General features: G+C 43.8%; 1 protein-coding gene across 1 annotated transcript in view; it reads right to left on the reverse strand.

Annotated features, from left to right (window-relative positions):
- Nucleotides 1-864: 864 nt before the first annotated feature.
- Nucleotides 865-19740, reverse strand: part of ERCC6 (ERCC excision repair 6, chromatin remodeling factor) — a 72724-nt gene continuing 53848 nt past the window's right edge. The window contains exons 11-21 of the mRNA XM_059397999.1: nucleotides 18627-18743; nucleotides 14800-14895; nucleotides 11978-12193; nucleotides 11430-11540; nucleotides 10918-11037; nucleotides 10213-10307; nucleotides 8545-8690; nucleotides 7758-8459; nucleotides 6034-6238; nucleotides 5366-5444; nucleotides 865-4227 (exon numbers count right to left, since the gene is read on the reverse strand). Of these exons, the coding sequence (XP_059253982.1) occupies nucleotides 3808-4227; nucleotides 5366-5444; nucleotides 6034-6238; nucleotides 7758-8459; nucleotides 8545-8690; nucleotides 10213-10307; nucleotides 10918-11037; nucleotides 11430-11540; nucleotides 11978-12193; nucleotides 14800-14895; nucleotides 18627-18743 (2307 nt within the window). The 3' untranslated portion in view covers nucleotides 865-3807. The remainder of the gene's footprint in view (nucleotides 4228-5365; nucleotides 5445-6033; nucleotides 6239-7757; nucleotides 8460-8544; nucleotides 8691-10212; nucleotides 10308-10917; nucleotides 11038-11429; nucleotides 11541-11977; nucleotides 12194-14799; nucleotides 14896-18626; nucleotides 18744-19740) is intronic.

A 19740-nucleotide genomic window follows, 5' to 3' on the forward strand; every position in this document is an offset into this window, starting at 1 on the left:
TGCATCGGGCTCTCTGCTCTGCAGGGAGCCTGCTTCTCCCTCTCTGACTGCCTCTCTGCCTACTTGTGATCTCTCTCTCTGTCAAATACATTTAAAGAAAAAAAAAACTAAAAATATAATTCTTTTCAATTATGTGGAATTTAAGAAAAAAATAACAGATGAAAATAGGAAAAGGCAAAAAAAAAATAAGGCGAAAACAGAGAAGGAGGCAAACCGTAAGAGACTTAACAAGCGGGAACAAACTGAGGAGTGCTGGAGAGGAGGGGCGTGGGAGGATGGGTAACTGGGTGATGGGTATTAAGGAGGACACTTGAAGTAACGGGCAAAGCTGGGTATAATATGCAAATGATGAATCACTGATTTCTACCTCTGAAACTAATAAGACAGTATATGTTAATTGAATTGAATTGAAATTTAAAAAAATTTTTTTAAATTTAAAAATCTATGTCATTTTTAATCCAGCAGTTCCACTAAGGTAGAGCTATTAATTGCAAGGAAGAAAAGATGTCTTGCATGTAACATTAAAAGAAAAGTTAGGGGCAAAGCAGTAAGGATGAGGGGCGCCTGGGTGGCTCAGTGGGTTAAAACCTCTGTCTTCGGTTCGGGTCATGATCCCAGGGTCCTGGTAGAGACCGCATCAGGCTCTCTGCTCAGTGGGAAGCCTGCTTCCTCCTCTCTCTCTCTGTCTCTGCCTGCATCTCTGCCTACTTGTGATCTCTGTCCATCAAATAAATAAATACAATCTTAAAAAAAAAAAAGACAAAAAAAAAGCAGTAAGGATGATATAATCTCATCTATGTTAAATCACACCTATAAAACTAAGCTGGTTCTATAATAAAGAGACTCCAAAAGACAGTGGTTTAAGCAAGTCAGCAATTTATTTTGCTCTCAAGTAACAGGTGGAAGGAAAGCAGTTCAAGGCTGGCAGGCCAGCTTCTCCAGCCTCAACACACAAGCTCCACAGCTCCCATATCACAGCTTAAGGTCCCCCAGAATCTCAGCCAGAAGAATATACACCCAATCCCTTATTTAAGGGCCCAATCAGGAAGTTCCATTCACATCCCACTGCCCAGTCACGGGGCCACAATTTAACTGCAAGGGAGGTGGGGAAGCCAAGTCGTCAGCAAAGCAGCCAGGTGTCCTGGCAAAATTCCAGAAATTCGTCAGTAAAGGAAGGGGGAAACACATGACAGCAGCCTTCTCTGCCACATGTATTTGCAAATACATGGAAAAACAACCTGGAATAAATAGACACTAATTGCCTGAAATTGTTTTAACGGTGATAGTACATTTATGTAGGAACTAGGAAGTTTTAAAATTTCACAAAATTTAAAAATCCTTTATTGTTGCTTGATACCAATATAACACATTAAATACATTAAATCTGTCTACATCGTACGAAGTTTTTTAAGTTCCAAAAAGTAGATTCTATCTAAACGAATAAGTTACTCTCTATTGTTAAAAACATTACACTTAGAGTATCTTCCGCTAAGCCCCTCCACCTGGGAGGCCTGATGACCGTGCTTATAGATGTCCACACTGAGACACGGGCAGAATGGCAACCTGCCCAAGGTCCCCGCATGCTGGTGGCAGGGCTAAGAACGAGACTGAGGACCACCCTGATTTTACTGCATAGCTTTTTGATGGCATTTTCTATTTGATGAGAAGGTTACAACTTCTCTCACTCTTGGGGCACCTGGGTGGCTCAGTCGGTGAAGCACCTGCCTTCGGCTCAGGTCATGATCCCAGGGTACTGGGCAGGTCGTGGTTCCAGAGTCCTGGATCCAGCCCTGCATTGAGCTCCTTGCTCAGTGGGGAGTTTTCCTCTCCCTCTCCCCTGATCATGCTCTCAATCTCTCTCAAATAAATAAATAATATCCTTTAAAAAAAAAAAAAAAGATAAACCTCTCACTCAGTAGAGTTCGGATTTCAGAAAGAAAGAGAAAATGAACTGCATTCAATCTGACAATAAGGGGGAAGCGATTTCCTTACAGGCTAATGATTACAAAAATAAAAATAAAAAAAGAACTTCCCAGAAACAAAAGTCATGAGTTTTGACTCCCTTCTGAGCCAAATTCTCAAGTTTAAGATTTATTGAGCTGTTTAAAAATCCTTTCTATGACTTCCAGATAATGACAGCAGACCGAAGAAAATAATAGAATCTTCTTCCGCTAATACATAAATCACTCTAAAAACAGAATAAGATGAATAAGCCAGAATGTTTTTAAAGAGCAGCAGAAAATCCTGGTGGGAATCATGACTCTAGGACATCTCCTCGCTACCTCTAGGATTCTCTGGCCCGAGCTATTTAACAAAATCTCCGGAACGGCGGGGTAAAACGCAAATCCTCCAACCAGAGCTGTGTGGAGCCCAGCAGAGGCTCTTCCCCACTCCCAAACCCAAACCCCTTCTGTCTGGGTCACGAGGAAGGGCATACAGATATGGATGCAGCTCCTCACGTGCAATATAAACAAGGTGTAAAGAAACGGCATGGGAGGAAGACGAACACGATACACGATACGGAGAAGGCAGAGAGGAAAAACAGCCTGCCACAGAGAACAAGCCCAAGAAAGAACTCCACTGTGACAGCTCGAGAAGAAAGTTAAGGAATGTAATGAATTTAAGAAAACAAGACTTCAGGGCTGAGATGATAAAACAACAGAGAGAGGGAAACAAGAAAATCGAAGCTAAGAAAACAAACTGAGGATCGAAACACCACCATCACAGAACTATAAATGCATAAGCAACAGCCAGAAAACAGCTGAAAACCAAATGTCCAGAACAGGAGCCTCGCAGGGAAGGCAAAGGACAAAGAGAGGTGGACACAACTGGACAGAAGATAATACGCAGGAGAGTGATGGTGCCCAGGACAAAGTCATCAGCATCCTTAGAGAAGCAAACAGTAAATAAAATAAAAAATGCTCCCAATCCCCTCCCAGCACATAAGCAGAGAGAGGGAGCCACAACAGTGGTCACGACATGGTAATGGTGGCACACCGGCTGCGGTCCGGAGTGACATTTGTATGCCTGTGTGTGTTTTTATTTGTACTCACTTTTGATTCTGCTTAAGATTTGTGTATTTTTTAAGATAATGTATTTTATTTTCCTAAAACCAACAGTCCCCACAGAGGGGAAAAAGATGTCCTTTGCTTTAAGTTAAGCCCATGTAAGCTGAGTACACTACAACCTTCTGCAAGGACAGGCCCCATTATTTATTACTGAGTTATTTCATGCTTTACTAGTAAAAATACCTGCCGATTTATAGTACCTTAAAAGGAAGACTGTTTAAAGGCAATTAATATATTCAAAAGACAGTAAGTCTCATTTGTTTATGGGTGGCAAATGATAAATTTAAACATTTAAAAGCTATGCATCAAAAATAAATATCTGTTATCAGATATTGGTGAGCTAATTAATTGAATAGGTCTGACTGAATGTAAGACATGTTTTTAGCACCAATAAAATGAATTCTTGCGACTTCTTGTCTACAAACATCTAAATGAGTAGTAACGGGCTCTCTGATGGCATCTTTTGGGTGAACAAACAAATGTGATCCAAGCATTAACTGTTAGGTCCCTGATTTTGTAACATAATTCATAGTGCCAAAATAAAAATATCAACCCAAGTATTTTTAAAATTTAAGTTTTAGAGATGAATTTCTTCTTCCTTAAAGTTTTAAATTATGAGGTAGATATCAAAGTAAACATCAGACACAGCCAACTTCTGTTGACGAACATGATTATTAATCATAGGATTAATAATCAGAAATTCCCACTAGGAAATTGAAAGTTTAAAAAGTAATGTTGATCAGCAGTATTCTGGCTTAAGTTTCCAAATTCCTTCACCATTAGAAGTTCTATGAAAAGTGCAAAGATTTCGCAACAGTTCTCGGAAGACACAAGACTGTGAGGCTGATAACTTGGATTCAAACTCCTGCAGTATCTCGCGAGTGCTGGCCTGGCCATCCACGTGGGCCTGAAAAGCGATGAAGTTTCTCATGTCCACCAGCAGGTCATCGTGTTCGGTGGTGGAGGGTGGTGGCGCAGATGCCTCGTGGTGTGTATTTTCACTTTCCAGCCGCTCTGGCAGAATCAGGTGGTTCCTAGCTCTCATCTTAGCCAACAGTGAAGACGAAGAGAGGGCCGCGGGTGAAGACTCTGCATCTTCCATTTTCCCACTGAAGTGCTCGGAAGCATTATCCTTCCCATCCTTTCTCGTGACGCCGTCCTGGAGAAAGAACACCACTGCAGTGATGCACCAGCTTCTAGTTCCTGGTCCCACTACTTCCCCAAAGGCCCTGAGGAGCCCCAGACCACAGAGGAACACTCGAGCCCCAGGCAATGAGGCTGACAGCAAAGAATGAGAGAGCATCAAACAAAAAGGGAGGGTGAGAGATGAGCACTGAAATCCACCCAACATTAAAGAATGTTTCTGGAAAAAACCCAAATCCCCCAAACTACACTCTTCACTTCATCATCATTCTGTGAGGTGAGAGGAGGGAGGGGAGGGTGGGGGCACCGAGCCTCCCTTTGGCGGGAAAGCCGGTTCCAGGAGGCACGGGTTCTGCAGGCTTTTCCTGCTCTTACTCCCAAATCCACCCTGACCGCAGCACTGAGGGACAAGGAGCTGTTACACAGCTGCGCTTCCTTCTCCTCACTTTTCAGTCTTTTGACTCTTTCCCTCTTTGCGCCTCATGTGAGTTGCCCTAGAACAACAACACAAATCTAACTTCTTTCCACATCCCTACTGCCAAAAGAACCTAACATGGGAAGTCAAAGAAGGTTTGCTATTCCAAGTGTGTTCAAGTTAATCTAAAATAGGAGTCTCAACTTGGGAGTCTTCAACTTTTATCAGCAACATAGCCCTTGACTAGAAAAGACCAGAGAGAGCACTGAATGACGGGGTTTGGTCTAATCTTTACTCAGTGAAGCACTCAAGGCATCCGGGGGTTACGGGACCGGGAGAGACGGGCGCAAGGCTCCAGCAGCCAGTACGTTACACACAACATTCGAAGGGCTCTTCTTCACCTTCATTTTAGAGGGTGGTACTCTCTGGAGTGGGTACCTCACCCCTGGATGGGGCAGGCGGAATGGGCAGCAACTCACACATCACCTATCCCCTTTGTTAATTTTCTCAGGCCCAAACACAGATTCCGCGATAGATTTGAGGTTAATACTTGGTCTTTTACAAAGTTGGCTGGTCCTTTTAGCTTCAAATGTAAGTGCTTCATTCATCAGAGCCTACAACACACACACCAGGTGTCATTATGCCAGTGTTTTTCCTCACATCTGACTCAGGTGAAGTTTTCATGGCAATGCAGCCACGTAAGTCTCAGACAAGAGAAGCAGCTAGGCCATCGTATTACCTGGCATTTCTCCTTTGAGCCTGTTGAAGAAGGGTGCTGCACAGAGATGTTGGAATTCCTTTTCTGACCAAATCTACTCCTAAATAAGGAAAAGAATCACAGTAGATAAAACGTTTGCTTTTGTGACTTAGACATGAAAATGCCCTTTCGACAACTTAATCTTTTCCTGGAAAAGTTTTCTTCTGCAAGGTTATTCTTTCATAGCCACTATGCTCATCCCCTTTAATTTTTCTACTTTACCCTCCTAGGAAGTAACTGCTGCATTTCAAGTAAGAACCACTCAATATCTTTTTCAACACAGGATGGAGACTATCCTCAGATTCTAGGTAGGAAGATTATTCTCAACGAATCTACCAAATAGCACAGTGGTTACTGACTGCTAAACACTGCCTAACCATCTCATTAAAGTGTAATTGCTATTCTGTTATCTTATTCTTAACATCATCTCTTAAACAAAACAGACCATGTCTCCTTTCCCTAAAACTCAGCTTTGGAAAGCAGGGGACAATGTAAGGCAAAATGTAAGATGATATGTCGTTCCCCATGTCCTCCAAATCTGGGTGACCCCATTGCTCCCTGAGCAATTTTCTACCACGCCTGCTCTGGCTGTACTCCTAGCCTAGGTGGTCTGGCCTCCTCACGTGCATGGCAAGGCAGTCATCTCTTACTTGATTCCTGCTGGCGCACCAGAAATGCCCCGGTGGCCCGTCCAGGTGGGAACACCAGACGCTGCCCCCAGACACCGCTGGCGAGAGAGCCTCAGCGCTTTCAGGGCGTCCTGGGCTACCCGGTTGGCCTCCGCCTCCACCAGCACATAATCTGGACTGGCTCCGTCCATGATGGCATCGTGTTTCATGACACTGTGCACTCCGACTAGCAAGAACAAAGGGAACAGTGACATGTTTCAGTTTGTACACAGTCACACTTTTTCCCTCTGTATAGTCTAGTATGTTGTGGGTAGAGAAAAAACAGTGAACACTTTCAGCTATTTGCCGAGGTGACTCTCATGACCCAGGGACTTTACAAATGCCACTGCCAGTCACCTCCATCACTACCCTACAAGGTAGGGACCAGTCGCTATCCCTGCTTTGTAATAACCCAAGTATAATGCCTTTGTCACAACTTCAACATCCCTGCTATCTGGAAAATTTTAAAGCCTCCTATTAATCAATCAATTCTTTATTGAAAGGAAAAATATAAAAATATAAACCAGAATTATGGAATTTTTAAAAAGTAATGATCATGAAAGTGCTACTTATCAGCAGAACTTAATGCAGGCACCAGTGGAAAATTCACAGCCTTAAATATTTATATATCAATAGAAATGAAAGAATAAAAACAAATGAATTAAATTTCCAAGTCAAAGAGTCTTATAAAAGTTCAGCCAAAAAAACCCTCACCAAAGCACAACAAAAACAAAAGCACAAGGAAGAAAGTAATAAAGATAAAAGCAAAAACTAATGAGGTAGAAAACAACCATAGACCTAATTAACAAATTAAAATGCTGGTTTATGTTAAAAAAAAAAAAAATCACAAAATAGTCAAACCACTAGCTTAACCCGACCAAAAAAGGGGTGGAAGAAATATACAAAATTAGAAATGAAAAGGGAGAAACTATCTTGAGACAGGAAGAAATTTTTAAAAAATTATTACAAGAACATAAACTTGAAAATTAGGCAAAAGAGATCATTTCCTAGAAAAACAGACCAGGAATTATAGTAAAAAAACAGAAAGTCACCAGTAAACTACCTTACAAAAAAGTTTCAGGCCCAAATGGTTTTTCCTGAAATGCCATATAGAAACCTGGCGCTCCTGCACCCAGAATGACAGACAGTGACCTCTGGGAACTCGGGGCCGTCATGCTGTGAACACAGTGACTGCAAGGCCTGAACAGGATGACACCCCAGGGATGACGATGCTGTGCAGGACTGCCTGTCCTCCCTGGTTCTGAGCAACTGTTGAGTCTGCTTTCCTGAGTTTTCTCCTCTGTCAGGAGCAATCAAGCCTTCCGACTTCCAGGAAGCCTGCCCTGCCTCTCCCCCACGGCTGTTACTTTAATCTGCGGCTGGAAAATCAGGTGAAGACAGCACGCACAGAAACTTCCTATCACTGGTCAGTAGTACAAACCTACTCAGAGCACTGCACCCCTCCTGTGTGTGGCTATAAGTCAAGTACTGTTGTGCTCCAGAGTTTCAAATTCCTCTAGGTCTTCAGAAGAGAGAGGTGAATACGATTTTCAAAATGTCGATATATTTCAAATCTGAATTTTAGAAGAACAGATACTTCCAGTCGCGAGCCCACTCTGCCCTGGGAGTCAAGGCTGCGCTGCTAGAAACAGCCTACTCCTCTTCTGTTCCTAGCACACCTGTGACAAAGTCAGCAAAAAGATTACCTGACTTTTTGAAAAGCTTTTCCAAAACATAATCCTCATTGCTCTGTTCGCTGCTCTCATTCTCATTTTCACTGTCCCGCTGGTGGTACCGCCTTTTCTTCACGAGGTGTGGAATCCGAGTTCCTTCAAACTTAGCATTTCTGCGATGCTTAGAGCTCTTAAGCTTCTGCGCGGGCCTCCCAGGCTGCTCTGGGGGCTCCTCCTCTGGCGCACTATGTTTTGTTTTTGACTTGTGCTTACAAAAATTACCCTCCGATTGCTTTTTCTCCCAAAGAGGCTCTGTCTGAGCCTGGCAGTTTTCTCTCCCGTCAGAAAGACCCTGCTTTTCATGGATACTTTCCTCACTAGAGACGCCATCCGGTTTGCTGATTCTTGGAGAATCTGGACAATCCCCCTGTCCGTTAATCACGGCTGACTCCTCCAGTCTAGACACTGCCTTCGTCCCTTCTCTAGGCCCGTCACTGCCAGGTAGATTCCGAGGTGTTTGGGGGGCATCGTTCAAAGGATCACCTGGATCAGAAGTTACTGCATTTACTTCAGCTCCTGTCGCTGTAGATTTTTCTTCAGTGGATGGGGCCTCATTTGTGGATGCAGTAGAATCAGGAAACTTTTTGCATATTGGAACATCATGGTCTGCTCCAAAGGCTGGTGGAAGTTTTCTTTTTAAATGGAGCTTGGAAGCCTGAACTTCTGAGCCAGTCCCTGTAAAGAGGAAAAACACGCTCAAGTTACATGACATAATTCTTCTGTACTTTATGATTTTAAGTGAAATTATTTTATGTAATACCTGCAAAAATCGCGCTTGTTTCAGTGCTCTGGGAAGGGTCAGGACTCGTTAGAGTGAATAGCTCATAAAGATCGTTGGACTTGAAAAATCGCCTTTGCTTTGGATCTTTTAGCACTCTATTTGCCAGGAACTGCTTGAAAATTTGTCTAAAAAGATAAAAATTAAACTGGTATAAAACAATGTTCAGCTGCAGCTCAAAATCCCAGCTATAAAACAACATGAGAGGTAGGGTAACTGTAGCTGGACAAATGTGTACATTATCCCCAAGCTTTCTGCCTTGGAAAATTACAATTCAAAGTTTATAAAATATCGGGCAGTCTCCCATGCCTGATGGAATTTAAATTACAAAGAGTATCTTATTATTTATACCCAGTGAGCTTTTTCATCTCCAACGTCACGTCAGAAATCACCTTTCTACATACAATCACATGACTCACAGCCTCTCCAAACTGGAAAGAGTTGGATTCTAGGACTCCTGGACCAAGAGTCCCCTGCCCTGCCCTCCTCAGGACCCCTCTGTGATGGGATTCAGGATTCTCTCTTACTGGGCCTTTGCGAAGCCTTCCCTGGGAGCCATCTCACCCACCTTCCACCCGCTGATTCACACTGCATGCTAAAGCTCCACACCATCGTCACTCTTGCCCAGACACCCCCACAAAGCAGTTCTGCCCCTTCCCGCACCCCCTCCCACCCTGAGGCGAAAGCACATCTGAGAGGACGCTCTCCCTCACAGGACACAGCTCGTCTCCTGCCCTCTCAGAATAAGGCCTGGAAGAACACACACCTATCTGGGAGTGCCCCAGTGCCTAGTGGAAAGCAGGGAGCTTCCCTTTAAAAGCTGGGGTGCAGTTCAAGAATAAAGTCCTGGCAGAGGAGGGGGAGAAGCTGGCTGTATCTCCACCCCATTGTTAAAGAGCCCCTTGTCTAAACCCCTACTCGTACAGAGAGATGGAAAAAGAAACAGGTGTCCTGGTCAACCTCCCCCTCGGGGGCATTTGAGCCAAAGACCCATGCTGAACACAACTGCAAAGTGTGTGAAAATTCCAGGACATATTTCAACTTTGTTGCTTATTAAAAATTTTTACAAAAAAGGGCACCTGCATGGCTCAGTGGGTTAAGCCTCTGCCTTTAGCTCAGGTCATGATCTCACCGTCCTGGGATCGAACCCCACATTGGGTTCTCTGCTCAGCAGGGAGCTTGCTTCCCACCACCACCACCCCCCAGCCTACTCTGTCTCTGCCTACTTGTGATCTCTATCAAATAAATAAATAAAATCTTAAAAAAAATTTTTTTATGAAAAAAAGATGGTACACTATAGTAGGTATGTACATTCTCTTAAAGAGTAATTAAGATGAAGTTGACACACAAGCAGTCCTTGAGGTTTTATAAGGTAGAAGAATGATCAAGTTCAAAGACATTTTTAAAAAACTCACAATAAGCCATTTAAGCTTATTTTAGTGAGAAAGAAAATAATACAAAAGTGAAACAAAACACCCCCACATATCCTTTAAATTACAGCAACTATTGCTCTAAGATAAGAACACTTTTTTAAAACAATGCATTTAAAAAATTCCCAGCTCAACCCTGGTGGCGTACTTCTATAGCTATACCCTGACCACACAGCAGCCAGGAGAGCTGTCTCCGGTCATAGCCGCCACCTGTACTGACCGGTGGTAAATCTTTTCTTCAATGGTGCCGGCAGTCAGAAGTCTGTACACAGTTACTTGTTTCTTCTGGCCGATCCTCCATGCTCGCTCCCGGGCCTAGAGCAGAGATGCACTTCAACAAGCACCCTTCCCGATGACAAGCGCTCAAGAAAACAAACAGAGCTGGCCGCTTCCTCCCCCTCCCAAAGCCCAAATTCTGCCTAATGCCACTAAATACACCTCAGGCCCATTAAGGAAGATAAAACAGGCAGATGATAAAGACAGGCTGAGCCATCTCTAGCTGAAAAACAATGTGTGTCTGTAACTTTGCCCTCTCTCTTTGTACCCCAGACACGGTGATGAACGCTACAGATAAAACTGCTGGCGAGAAGCGCCTGGGTGGCTCAGTGGGTTAAAGCCTCTGCCTTTGGTTCAGGTCATGATCCCAGGGTCTTCGGATCGAGCCCCACGTCGGGCTTCCCTACTCAGCGGAGAGCCTGCTTCCCCCTCTGTTTCACTCTGCCTGCCTCTCTGCCTGCTTGTGATCTCTGTCAAATAAAAAAAAATAAAAAACTGCTGGTGACTCTGCCCACCTGTGAGGCCGAGGGTGCCTTCCTCCATGCCTAGGACTAGGTAACAACCAAGACAGGGGCAAGCTGACAGGGGTACCAAAGGCCCCTCCCAAGGGCTGGCCACTCAACTGTCTGTCACTCGTACTTCCCTTTACCTGAGTGTCTGTGCTTGGGTTCCAGTCAGGATCATAGATGATGACTCTGTTTGCCCCCGTCAGGTTGACTCCTATGCCACCCACCCGCGTAGTCAGAAGAAACACAAATATGGATGGGTCCTAGAGTAAGACACACAACACTGAGCACACACAGTTAGGACTAGTTTCAGCTCTTCATCTCTGTCTTTACATATTCCACACACTGAAACCTCCTCCCAATACAAAGGATGGGTTACATCCTAGAGACCGCTGGTCAGTCAAGATGCCATCTCACAACTTCTGCTTTTAATACCAGTTATAGTGGCAATAGCTCAGAGGTGGCTTTTCAAGAAGGAATACGTTCTTTGTTTACACACACAGAATCCAGCAAGGCCCAGGGGTAAAAGCAAAAAGTCCCGCTCTACCCGCTGCCCATCCCCAGGGTAAGCAGGGCTCAGGTGGTTGAGGCTGCTCTTCCCTCCTCTGCATGGAGTAGCACTACTGGGTTCTACTGTTCAATTCCCCCATGTCACCTCATTGTATCTTGTAATCAGTGGCTGTCTTGAAGCGATTGCAGTGGTACCATCCATCTTGAGATAAGAATACTTTTGAGCTCTAAGGAATACTTCAAGGATGTCCAACATCTGTTTGGGAGAGGGGGTGGGGTAAGAGTTTAAAAATCAAATACACACCCTCAGTGAGGTCCACCCTTGTCTCAGCAGTCATACCTTCCCACAGTCTTAAATTAAAAGGGGCTTCTTGCTGTGAGGCAGATCAATGTAACTACTACGAAAGTATCTGGTTTTTCCCTACTGTTCATTTATAGGCCATCTACCTGAGTTCAGACCCAGACTTGCTCACACCCTAGAACCTCACGGTAAGCCTTTTAAGAAAGCCAACTTCTGGGCACCAACTCTAGAGAAAGATCCAAGTTCCCAGAGAGATTTACAGGCTGCCACCTCAGTATCAGCAGGTGAATTTGCTTTTAGAATCATTATTTTAGATCATAACCCATTTCTTCACAACTGGCTGTAAGTCTTAAAGAACGAAACTGTTTCTTCTATGACGTCTGTATACTCACTTGTCTTGACTGAGAAAATAGCAATACTCGTTGACCCTGCTTGTGCCATATCTTCAACAAGGACTCAACTACTATCATTTTCCCAGAACGTTTCCAGTATCCAAACTGATCTTCTTCTAGTTCATCATCTGGAATACCTTTAGCATTCTTTGGACCTCCAGAAAAGAGATCAGGGTGGTTGCAGATTTTTCTTAGGGCTACAAGTCCAGAGAAAATCTATGGTATAAAAAAATTAGGTGCATTTGGATTATGCCATATAAAATAACATTCATTTGGGAAGGAAGGGAAGGAAACTATCTGATATGTAACACAGATTAAAAAGTAATTCTTGGGGCGCCTGGGTGGCTCAGTGGGTTAAAGCCTCTGCCTTCAGCTCAGATCATGGACCCCAGCTCCTGGAATTGAACGCTGCATCAGGCTTTCTGCTCTGCAGGGAGCCTGTTTCCTCCTCTCTCTCTCTCTCTGTCTGCCTCTCTGCCTACTTGTGATCTCTGTCAAATAAATAAATAAAAACCCAAAAAAAAAAAAAAAAAAAGTAATTCTTGGGGTGCCTGTGTGGCTCAGTTAGTTAAGCATCTGTTCCTGATTTAGGCTCAGGTCATGATCTCAGGGTCATGGGAATTAGCCCGCAACAGGCTCTGCACTCAGCATGGAGTCTGCTTGTCTCTCTCCCTCTCCTCCTCCCCCCACCCACTCTCTCTCTCTCTCTCTCTTTCTAAAATTAATGAATATTTTTAAAAATCTTAAAAAAAAAAGTAATTCTTCATCAGCTTCTTAGCTTCCTCCCTATTCACAGCATATTAGGAGCTAGAAGAAATCAACTTTCATTCATCTTTTCTTGACAAGGCAAGTTCTCTAGAAACAAAAACATTCTATTGGATCAAACATCTACTGGTCATATTTAATTGCTAATGACTTATTTTCTCTTACTAGGAAAAAAGAATACATAATTCACAGTATATAAAAAAATGACCCATCTTTTATGTGAATAAAAAAATGTCAGGGTGCCTGGGTGGCTCAGTGGGTTGAGCCTCTGCCTTCAGCTCGGGTCATGATCTCGGGGTCCTGGGGTCGAGCCCCGCATCACAGCCCCGCATCGGGAAGGGAAGCCTGCTTCCCTTCTCTCTCTGCCTCCCTCTCTGCCTACTTGTGATCTCTCTCTCTGTCAAATAAATAAATAAAATCCTTAAAAAAAATGTCATGCCCATCTAAACTAGGAGAAATCAGGTAAATGACTTAGCAGATGCATTCAAATACTACACTAAGTACCCCTCATTAAAGGTTCTGTAGTTAAACATATGCATCAGAGGTTGAAGTTCCACCTACTTATACAGTAGAATATCATAAAACACATCTGCATGAGAAATACACAAACGGGAAAGATATGGCGGTGGTTCACGCAGCAGAAGGGCACAGGAGACTGGGGGTGCCTGCCCTCCAGGCCCCAGCAGGAAGGCATCCTTCATAGCTTTCCAAGTGTGACCCAAATCCACCTCATAAGTACAAAAGCTCAAGGAGAAAAAGATAAACCATAATTTAATAAGCCAAGGTAGTTCTACTGGCGAACAACAGTTAAACAAATAATTAAAAATCTGAATAAATCAGGAATATTTCAGAACTCCCATGAAGAGTCATGTGTAACTCCTCTTTCTGCCTCCAGATTGATGCTTCCAGTACAGTGGCCACAAGCCACAGAAAGCCAGTCTACACTGAAATGTGCTGCAAATGTAAAATAGCCAATTTGGGAGACATAGTTTTAGGGAAAAAAGGGTAAAATACCTCACGAATAATCTAAAATTTTTGATTACATATTAAAAATGGCATTTTAGATCAAATTAAATAAAATTCATCACCAAAATTGATTTCACCTGTTCTTCTCTTTACCTTTTCGAATGTGACTGTTAGCACAATTTAGAATCACACATGTGGCTTATATTCAGTATTTACAGGTCAGTGCTAATCTAGATCACCTGAAGCTTCACAACTTGAAGGCACATGAAGATAAGGGCAGATTTAAGAGAGATGAATAAATGTGAATGATGTAAGAACCTCTCATAGAGGCCAATCATAGATGAAATAAGAGAAACAGTGAGCTATGGCCAAAAACTGAAATGACTTCCTCTGGAAGAAAAAGCATGCAGACATGATGGGACACAGGCAGCCACAACACCCACACTCATCTCTTTAGCAACCTCTGTGTATGAGCAGGAAGTGTGTTTCAGAGAGTAAGATGCTTGCTACTTAGCTGTACCTCCCATGAGGACAGACCCAAGACTAAGAAGTTTTATATGCCTAATAAATAAAACACAATTCAGACTTTAGGACCCTGAGGCACAAAGAAACTGATTAGTTCATATGGAACTTCAAAGTATATGCTGATTATAAACCTACTACTTATGCTTACTGAACAGACCTTTACCAGCATCTGTTACTGAGTACTGCCAATAACTAAAATGTTATTACTTACACAAACACTTATGATAGTTAATTCTTCCTTCAGGCCCCTGCTAACCCCAGCAGTCCAGGGCCACTTCCCTGTGTTCTGCTCAGAACAGACATCCCTGAAGGACTCAGCGTTACAGACCCTGTACCTAGCACTACTCTTCTGCTAGACCACATGATGTGGGGTTCAAGTGTAATGGTGCTGCAATATAGACAAAAGCAAGTGTACTCAAATATAACTGCACGTTGTCTTACTTCTGCAACAGCTCTGAATTAAGGGATGGTTCACACCCAAGTTTTCCCCAAGAGGAAACTGTGAAATGGGACTAGTACTAGCTTCCTTTCCTCCCCACTTCCCTGCTCTATAATTCATTTCTGACCTGCATATCTCCATTGAGAATTCTGTAAACTTCTTTGGAATCAATAAAATTTTGGTAGACTTTATGTTGCTCCTCTGTAAGACGGCAAAATAAGACCTATGGGGGAGAGAAAAAAAAACCCAGAGAATTAAAAAAAATAATTAAGACATCAACAAAGTTTTCTAATCAAAAAAGCACAACCTATACAATATTAACAAAGTACCTCTTTTTTCAAAAAGCCAAAATGGTGCCCCATTCCAAAGCTAAACAAAGACACAGTCACTCCTTCTCATCAGTTCCTCCACTTCTGTCATCCATCAACCTCTTGGTCCCCACCCACTATCCCAACAGTCCCTGAAGACTGGCTTCCTTCCCAAAACAACGTTCAGCACAAGTCCTCCTCCATCGTAGCCTCCAAGCACTCAGACAGCCCATGCCCCTCGCTCACACTTCACTTCAGCACACTTGACCAGGGACCCTACCCTCACTTGACCTGCCCCCTTTCCTAGAGGTCAAAGCACAGGTCCACGAGTTTACCAGACCTGTCCATCCTTCCAGCCCAGCTTTGCCTGTTATTCCATGCCAGAATGTTCCCTTTCTGCCTCTCAATCCTCCTCTCCTTCATATTCACTCTATTCCTTGGCTAGTCATAAACCCAAGACATCTTCCTTTAGCTACCCCTCTGCCACGTACTACTTCTGCCTTGTAAACTTTCACATGAAGACTGACTCAAACTCCTGCCTTCAGGTCATAATCCCAGGGTCCTGGGATCGGGTTCCTCATCGGGCTCCTCGCTCAACAAGGAGTCTGCCTCCCTCTCCATCTGCCCCTATCAGCACCCCTACCCTGCTCATGCAGTCTCTCTCATACTCTCCCTCCGTTCAAATCAATAAAACTCTTAAAAACAAAACAAGACCAAAAAAATGGACAAAACATCAAAGACAGAAATCGAAGCTATCAGTCATGATTCCCTAATTTTCACCCCCTAAAGTTTATCTATTTTATCTACCTCACTTCGTTTTTTTTGTTTTGTCTTTTTGTTTTTTTTTTTTTAATTTTCAGGGGAACAGCTAGTTTCCTCTTTGGGAACTGGGACAACCCTCTGACCTTCACACCAGATCTAAAAACCCTCTCCTCTTCCTCCGGACAGTGCTCCACCACCTTACTCTCTCCAAAAACTGAGGGGGGAAAACTCCCTAAAAGGATTATGTGTACTCACGATCCCCACACCCTCTCCTTCTGTCTCTCCCGGGACAAGCCTGGAGGGCATACCCACTGAGAAAGTGCTATGAAAGAGCTCACTAATGATTTCCTAGCAGCCAGCCGCGAAGAGTCCCTAGGCCTCATGCTTCCACTTCCCCCAACTCCCTCCTGCCTTTCTGCCTAGGCCTCCTGTCTTCCCAGCTAGCCCCTCCGGATACCAGCTCCACTGTAACTTCTTTCCTCTCGGTCTGTGTACGTGCCTCGGGCAACCTCACCCCTGCTCATAACTTCCACACCTTCCTGGCTCTGAGGTCACAACTATATCCCTGCCTAGAATTCTCCTCAGAACCCAAGACCCACCTATAACTGCCTTTTGGGCAGGCAGATGTGCAGTGGACACTTTAAATGACCCGAATCAACTCACAACTATCTCCTCTATGCTCTGTCCTTTTGAAGTGTCTGTCAGCAGATCCATCCCAGCATCTAAACAGGAGCCTGGGAAGCACCCGCCAGCCCCACACCCTCCAGGGCTCAGGCCCATCCCCTCCAGTCCCTCCCGACCCCGCTGTGAACTCTGGAAGGACCACCTAACTCACCCCTTTGCCTCCACTTTCCTTCCCCTCCAATGCTTTCTTATGCTGCCTGAGTCATCTTTTGAAAATACGAATCTGAGTATTTCTAATTCCTCACTTCTTAAATTTGTATTTCAGTCTTTAAATACAATGGTAACAGAGAAAAGCCTTTTCTCTGATAGCCACAAGGTTAACTGAACTAATCATTCACCAGATGCTTAGTGTGTACAAATCACTGTTTTAGGTGTTGCGTGGCACTTTAAGGTCCCGATCTCAAGGAGATCTAGTCAAGAGTCCTGATCTCAAGGAGATCTAGTCAAGAGCCTAGTGGGATCTTACAACTTCAATGTGTGGGAAAGCTGGAGGGTGGGGTGGAAAAACCTCCAGGAAGAGGGAACATCACATGCAAATGGAAAGACAAGTGGCACATGTCTGGAAAACAGGAACTGTTTCCAAGCCATTTGTCTTGGCTCCACATGGATTACAAAGAAGAGACATTCCGGGACCCCATAGTGAAAATAAATTGGTGCAAAGAAGCTAAATCAGGATTCTTGATGGGAAGAGGGCCATGAAGGTGTGTCAGCAGGAAGAGGAGCCTGGGAAAACAAAGCCAGCGATGATGTGTGATACCAAGTGAAGTGGAGAGTGCCCACGGCTGGAGGCCAGTAAGACCGTCAGACACCTGCGAGACATCAGCCGCACTACTTTACGAGGATGCGGCGCAAAGTGGGCGATGAAAAAGGACAAAACAGCACAACAACTGACGGATTGGGATCCGGCACGGCACAGAGCACTGTGGCCCAAGACACTGGCGGCAAAGGGAGACCTGTTAGGAGAATGTGGAGATCAAGGGTTGACTTTGGAAATGAGTTTGGGGGGAGGGAAGAGGCGGGGATGAAACCAACCTTGGTGAGAGATCTCCGAGACCCTTTACAGTTTCAACACTGAGAATCTACAATGTATTTACTGTTCAATGTTAAAAAGAGGGTGCAGTCATCTATTGCAATAACAGAACACCAGGATGGGCTTTAAAAGAATGCCCCTTCTACAACCTGAATCAGATAACGTCACTCCTTGGCTCCGTCTCTACCTATGAACTGCTTCCTCACTCACAGTAAAATCTGAAGTCTTCACCACGACCAGCAGGCCCCGATGACCTAGCCAACTAACTGACTTCTCCCTCCAAGAATTCTCATCCTTCTTCCTGCCCTCAGGCCACAATGCCCTCCCTGCTGGTCCTTGGAGGTACCAACACCCTCCTACTTCTATCAACCTGGAATGTTCTTCTAAGAACCCCCATGATTTGCTTCCTTCACCTTCTTTAGGCCTCTGCTCAAATGTCCGTTTATCAGAGAGGAAACATCTCACTGTCCCCTTTAAGAAGCCCACTTCCAGTGCACCTGGGTGGCTCAGTGGGTTAAAGCCTCTGCCTTCAGCTCAGGTCATGATCTCAGGGTCCTGGGATTGAGCCCCGCATTGGGCTCTCTGCTTAGCAGGAAGCCTGCTTCCCACTCTCTCTCTGCCTACTTGTGATCTCTGTCTGTCAAATAAATAAAATAAAATCTTTAAAAAAAAAAAAAAAAAAAAGAAGCTCACTTCCCCAAATCCTCACCCTATATGCCCTATTCCCGACTCTGCTCAGGGTTTCCTCCACATTACTGCTGCCTACCAGGTGGCATGTGTGTCTGTGACTGTCTCCCCTCCTCAAGAACGAAGGTGAGTCAGGAGAGCAAGCAGTTTCTCTGTTCACTGCTATCTCCCAGCAACAGGCCTGGCACCTCCAATTTATGGCATGAATGAGTTGGGGCGTGAAGAAAATGGGTAAGTTCAAAAGTGCAGCCGCAGGAATCTGTGTGTAAATAGGACAAAGATCACAGCCTGTGAACTAAGGAAGAGTCTTGCTGAGGACAGGTGCCACAGTAGGCTCACTTGTCCCATACAGGTGTATACAGATAGAAACCAGCTGCCCTGAGCACACCCATTAGCCTACCAATTCTGCATGTGAAAAGCAGAATAAACAGACAGGTATACCCACACATTAGGAGTTGGTTGGTAACTCCTGGATTTACAGACCTGTTCATTTTTATCTGGCAAAGAAAGGCTCATTTTGACATCTGACTTCATTCTCCGCAACAGGTATGGATTTATGGTATCTCGTAAGACACATGCACATTTATAAGCAGTTTTAACCTTCAAAAAGAGAAAAGGGCAAACAATTACTTATGTTTAACAAATGCATTTGTTCTTACCTCTCAACTGATTCCAATGTTTAAAAAAATTTTCCAAAGACCTATGGTTATACATAATTGGCTGGAAATGGTTGAAAATAGTTTGGAAAAATTAGGATAAGTTCCATATACTCCAAAAGGTGGTACCTTTCCAAAGGTATCATCAGTTAAAAAAAACTTATTACCAAAATGTACAACAAAAGAACTGGTAATCTAATCTTGTGTCTAATTCCTCCTCCATATTTTGCTTTAATTATTATTATTATATTGCTAGACCCTACAGTAGAGATTTCTTCGGTTCTTGACTACCCTCTAGGGGAAAAAAACGGCTTTCAAATGAATCTCTGTTTATAATCTTACATTCTCCTAAAGCTACAAGGGAAGTGCTGCTCTGCAAGACTGAAGATCAAAAGCTAACTCTGGGGGAAAGCTGCAGCTATGGGAGCAACCAGATAATAAGCAGAGATTACTGCCCACTGGGGATTTAGGAGAGTAAGTTCAAGAAAAGCCCTATGATCCCAGAAATGAAAGGTCACTCTAGCCTGAGATGGAGCATATGGTTCTGTAATGGAGCATAGCCACATGAGATGGGTATTAACTGTATGTAGAAAAACAAAGACCCACAGCTCTGGAAACACTCCCTTTGCAATTCACTTAAAGGCAAACAAAGAATTCAGTAAATTATTGATACTTAAAAAAAAATTCTGAATAGGCTTAACAACCTAGTAAATTACTATTTAACGGAACAAGAAAAATTTTAACCAAAGTCTAACAAAATTAGCTACAAAATGAATGAAAATAAAAAGAGTTTGAATGTAACACATACAGAAAAATTCACATTAAAAAATTAACATAGGGTGCCTGGGTGGTTCAGTCAGTTAAATGTCTGCCTTTGGCTCAGGTCACGATCCCAGAGTCCTGGGACAGAGCCCCACATTGGGTTCCCTGCTCAGCGAGGA

This window comes from Mustela nigripes, chromosome 4, assembly GCF_022355385.1.
Source record: "Mustela nigripes isolate SB6536 chromosome 4, MUSNIG.SB6536, whole genome shotgun sequence".
NCBI classification, from domain to species: domain Eukaryota; kingdom Metazoa; phylum Chordata; class Mammalia; order Carnivora; family Mustelidae; genus Mustela; species Mustela nigripes.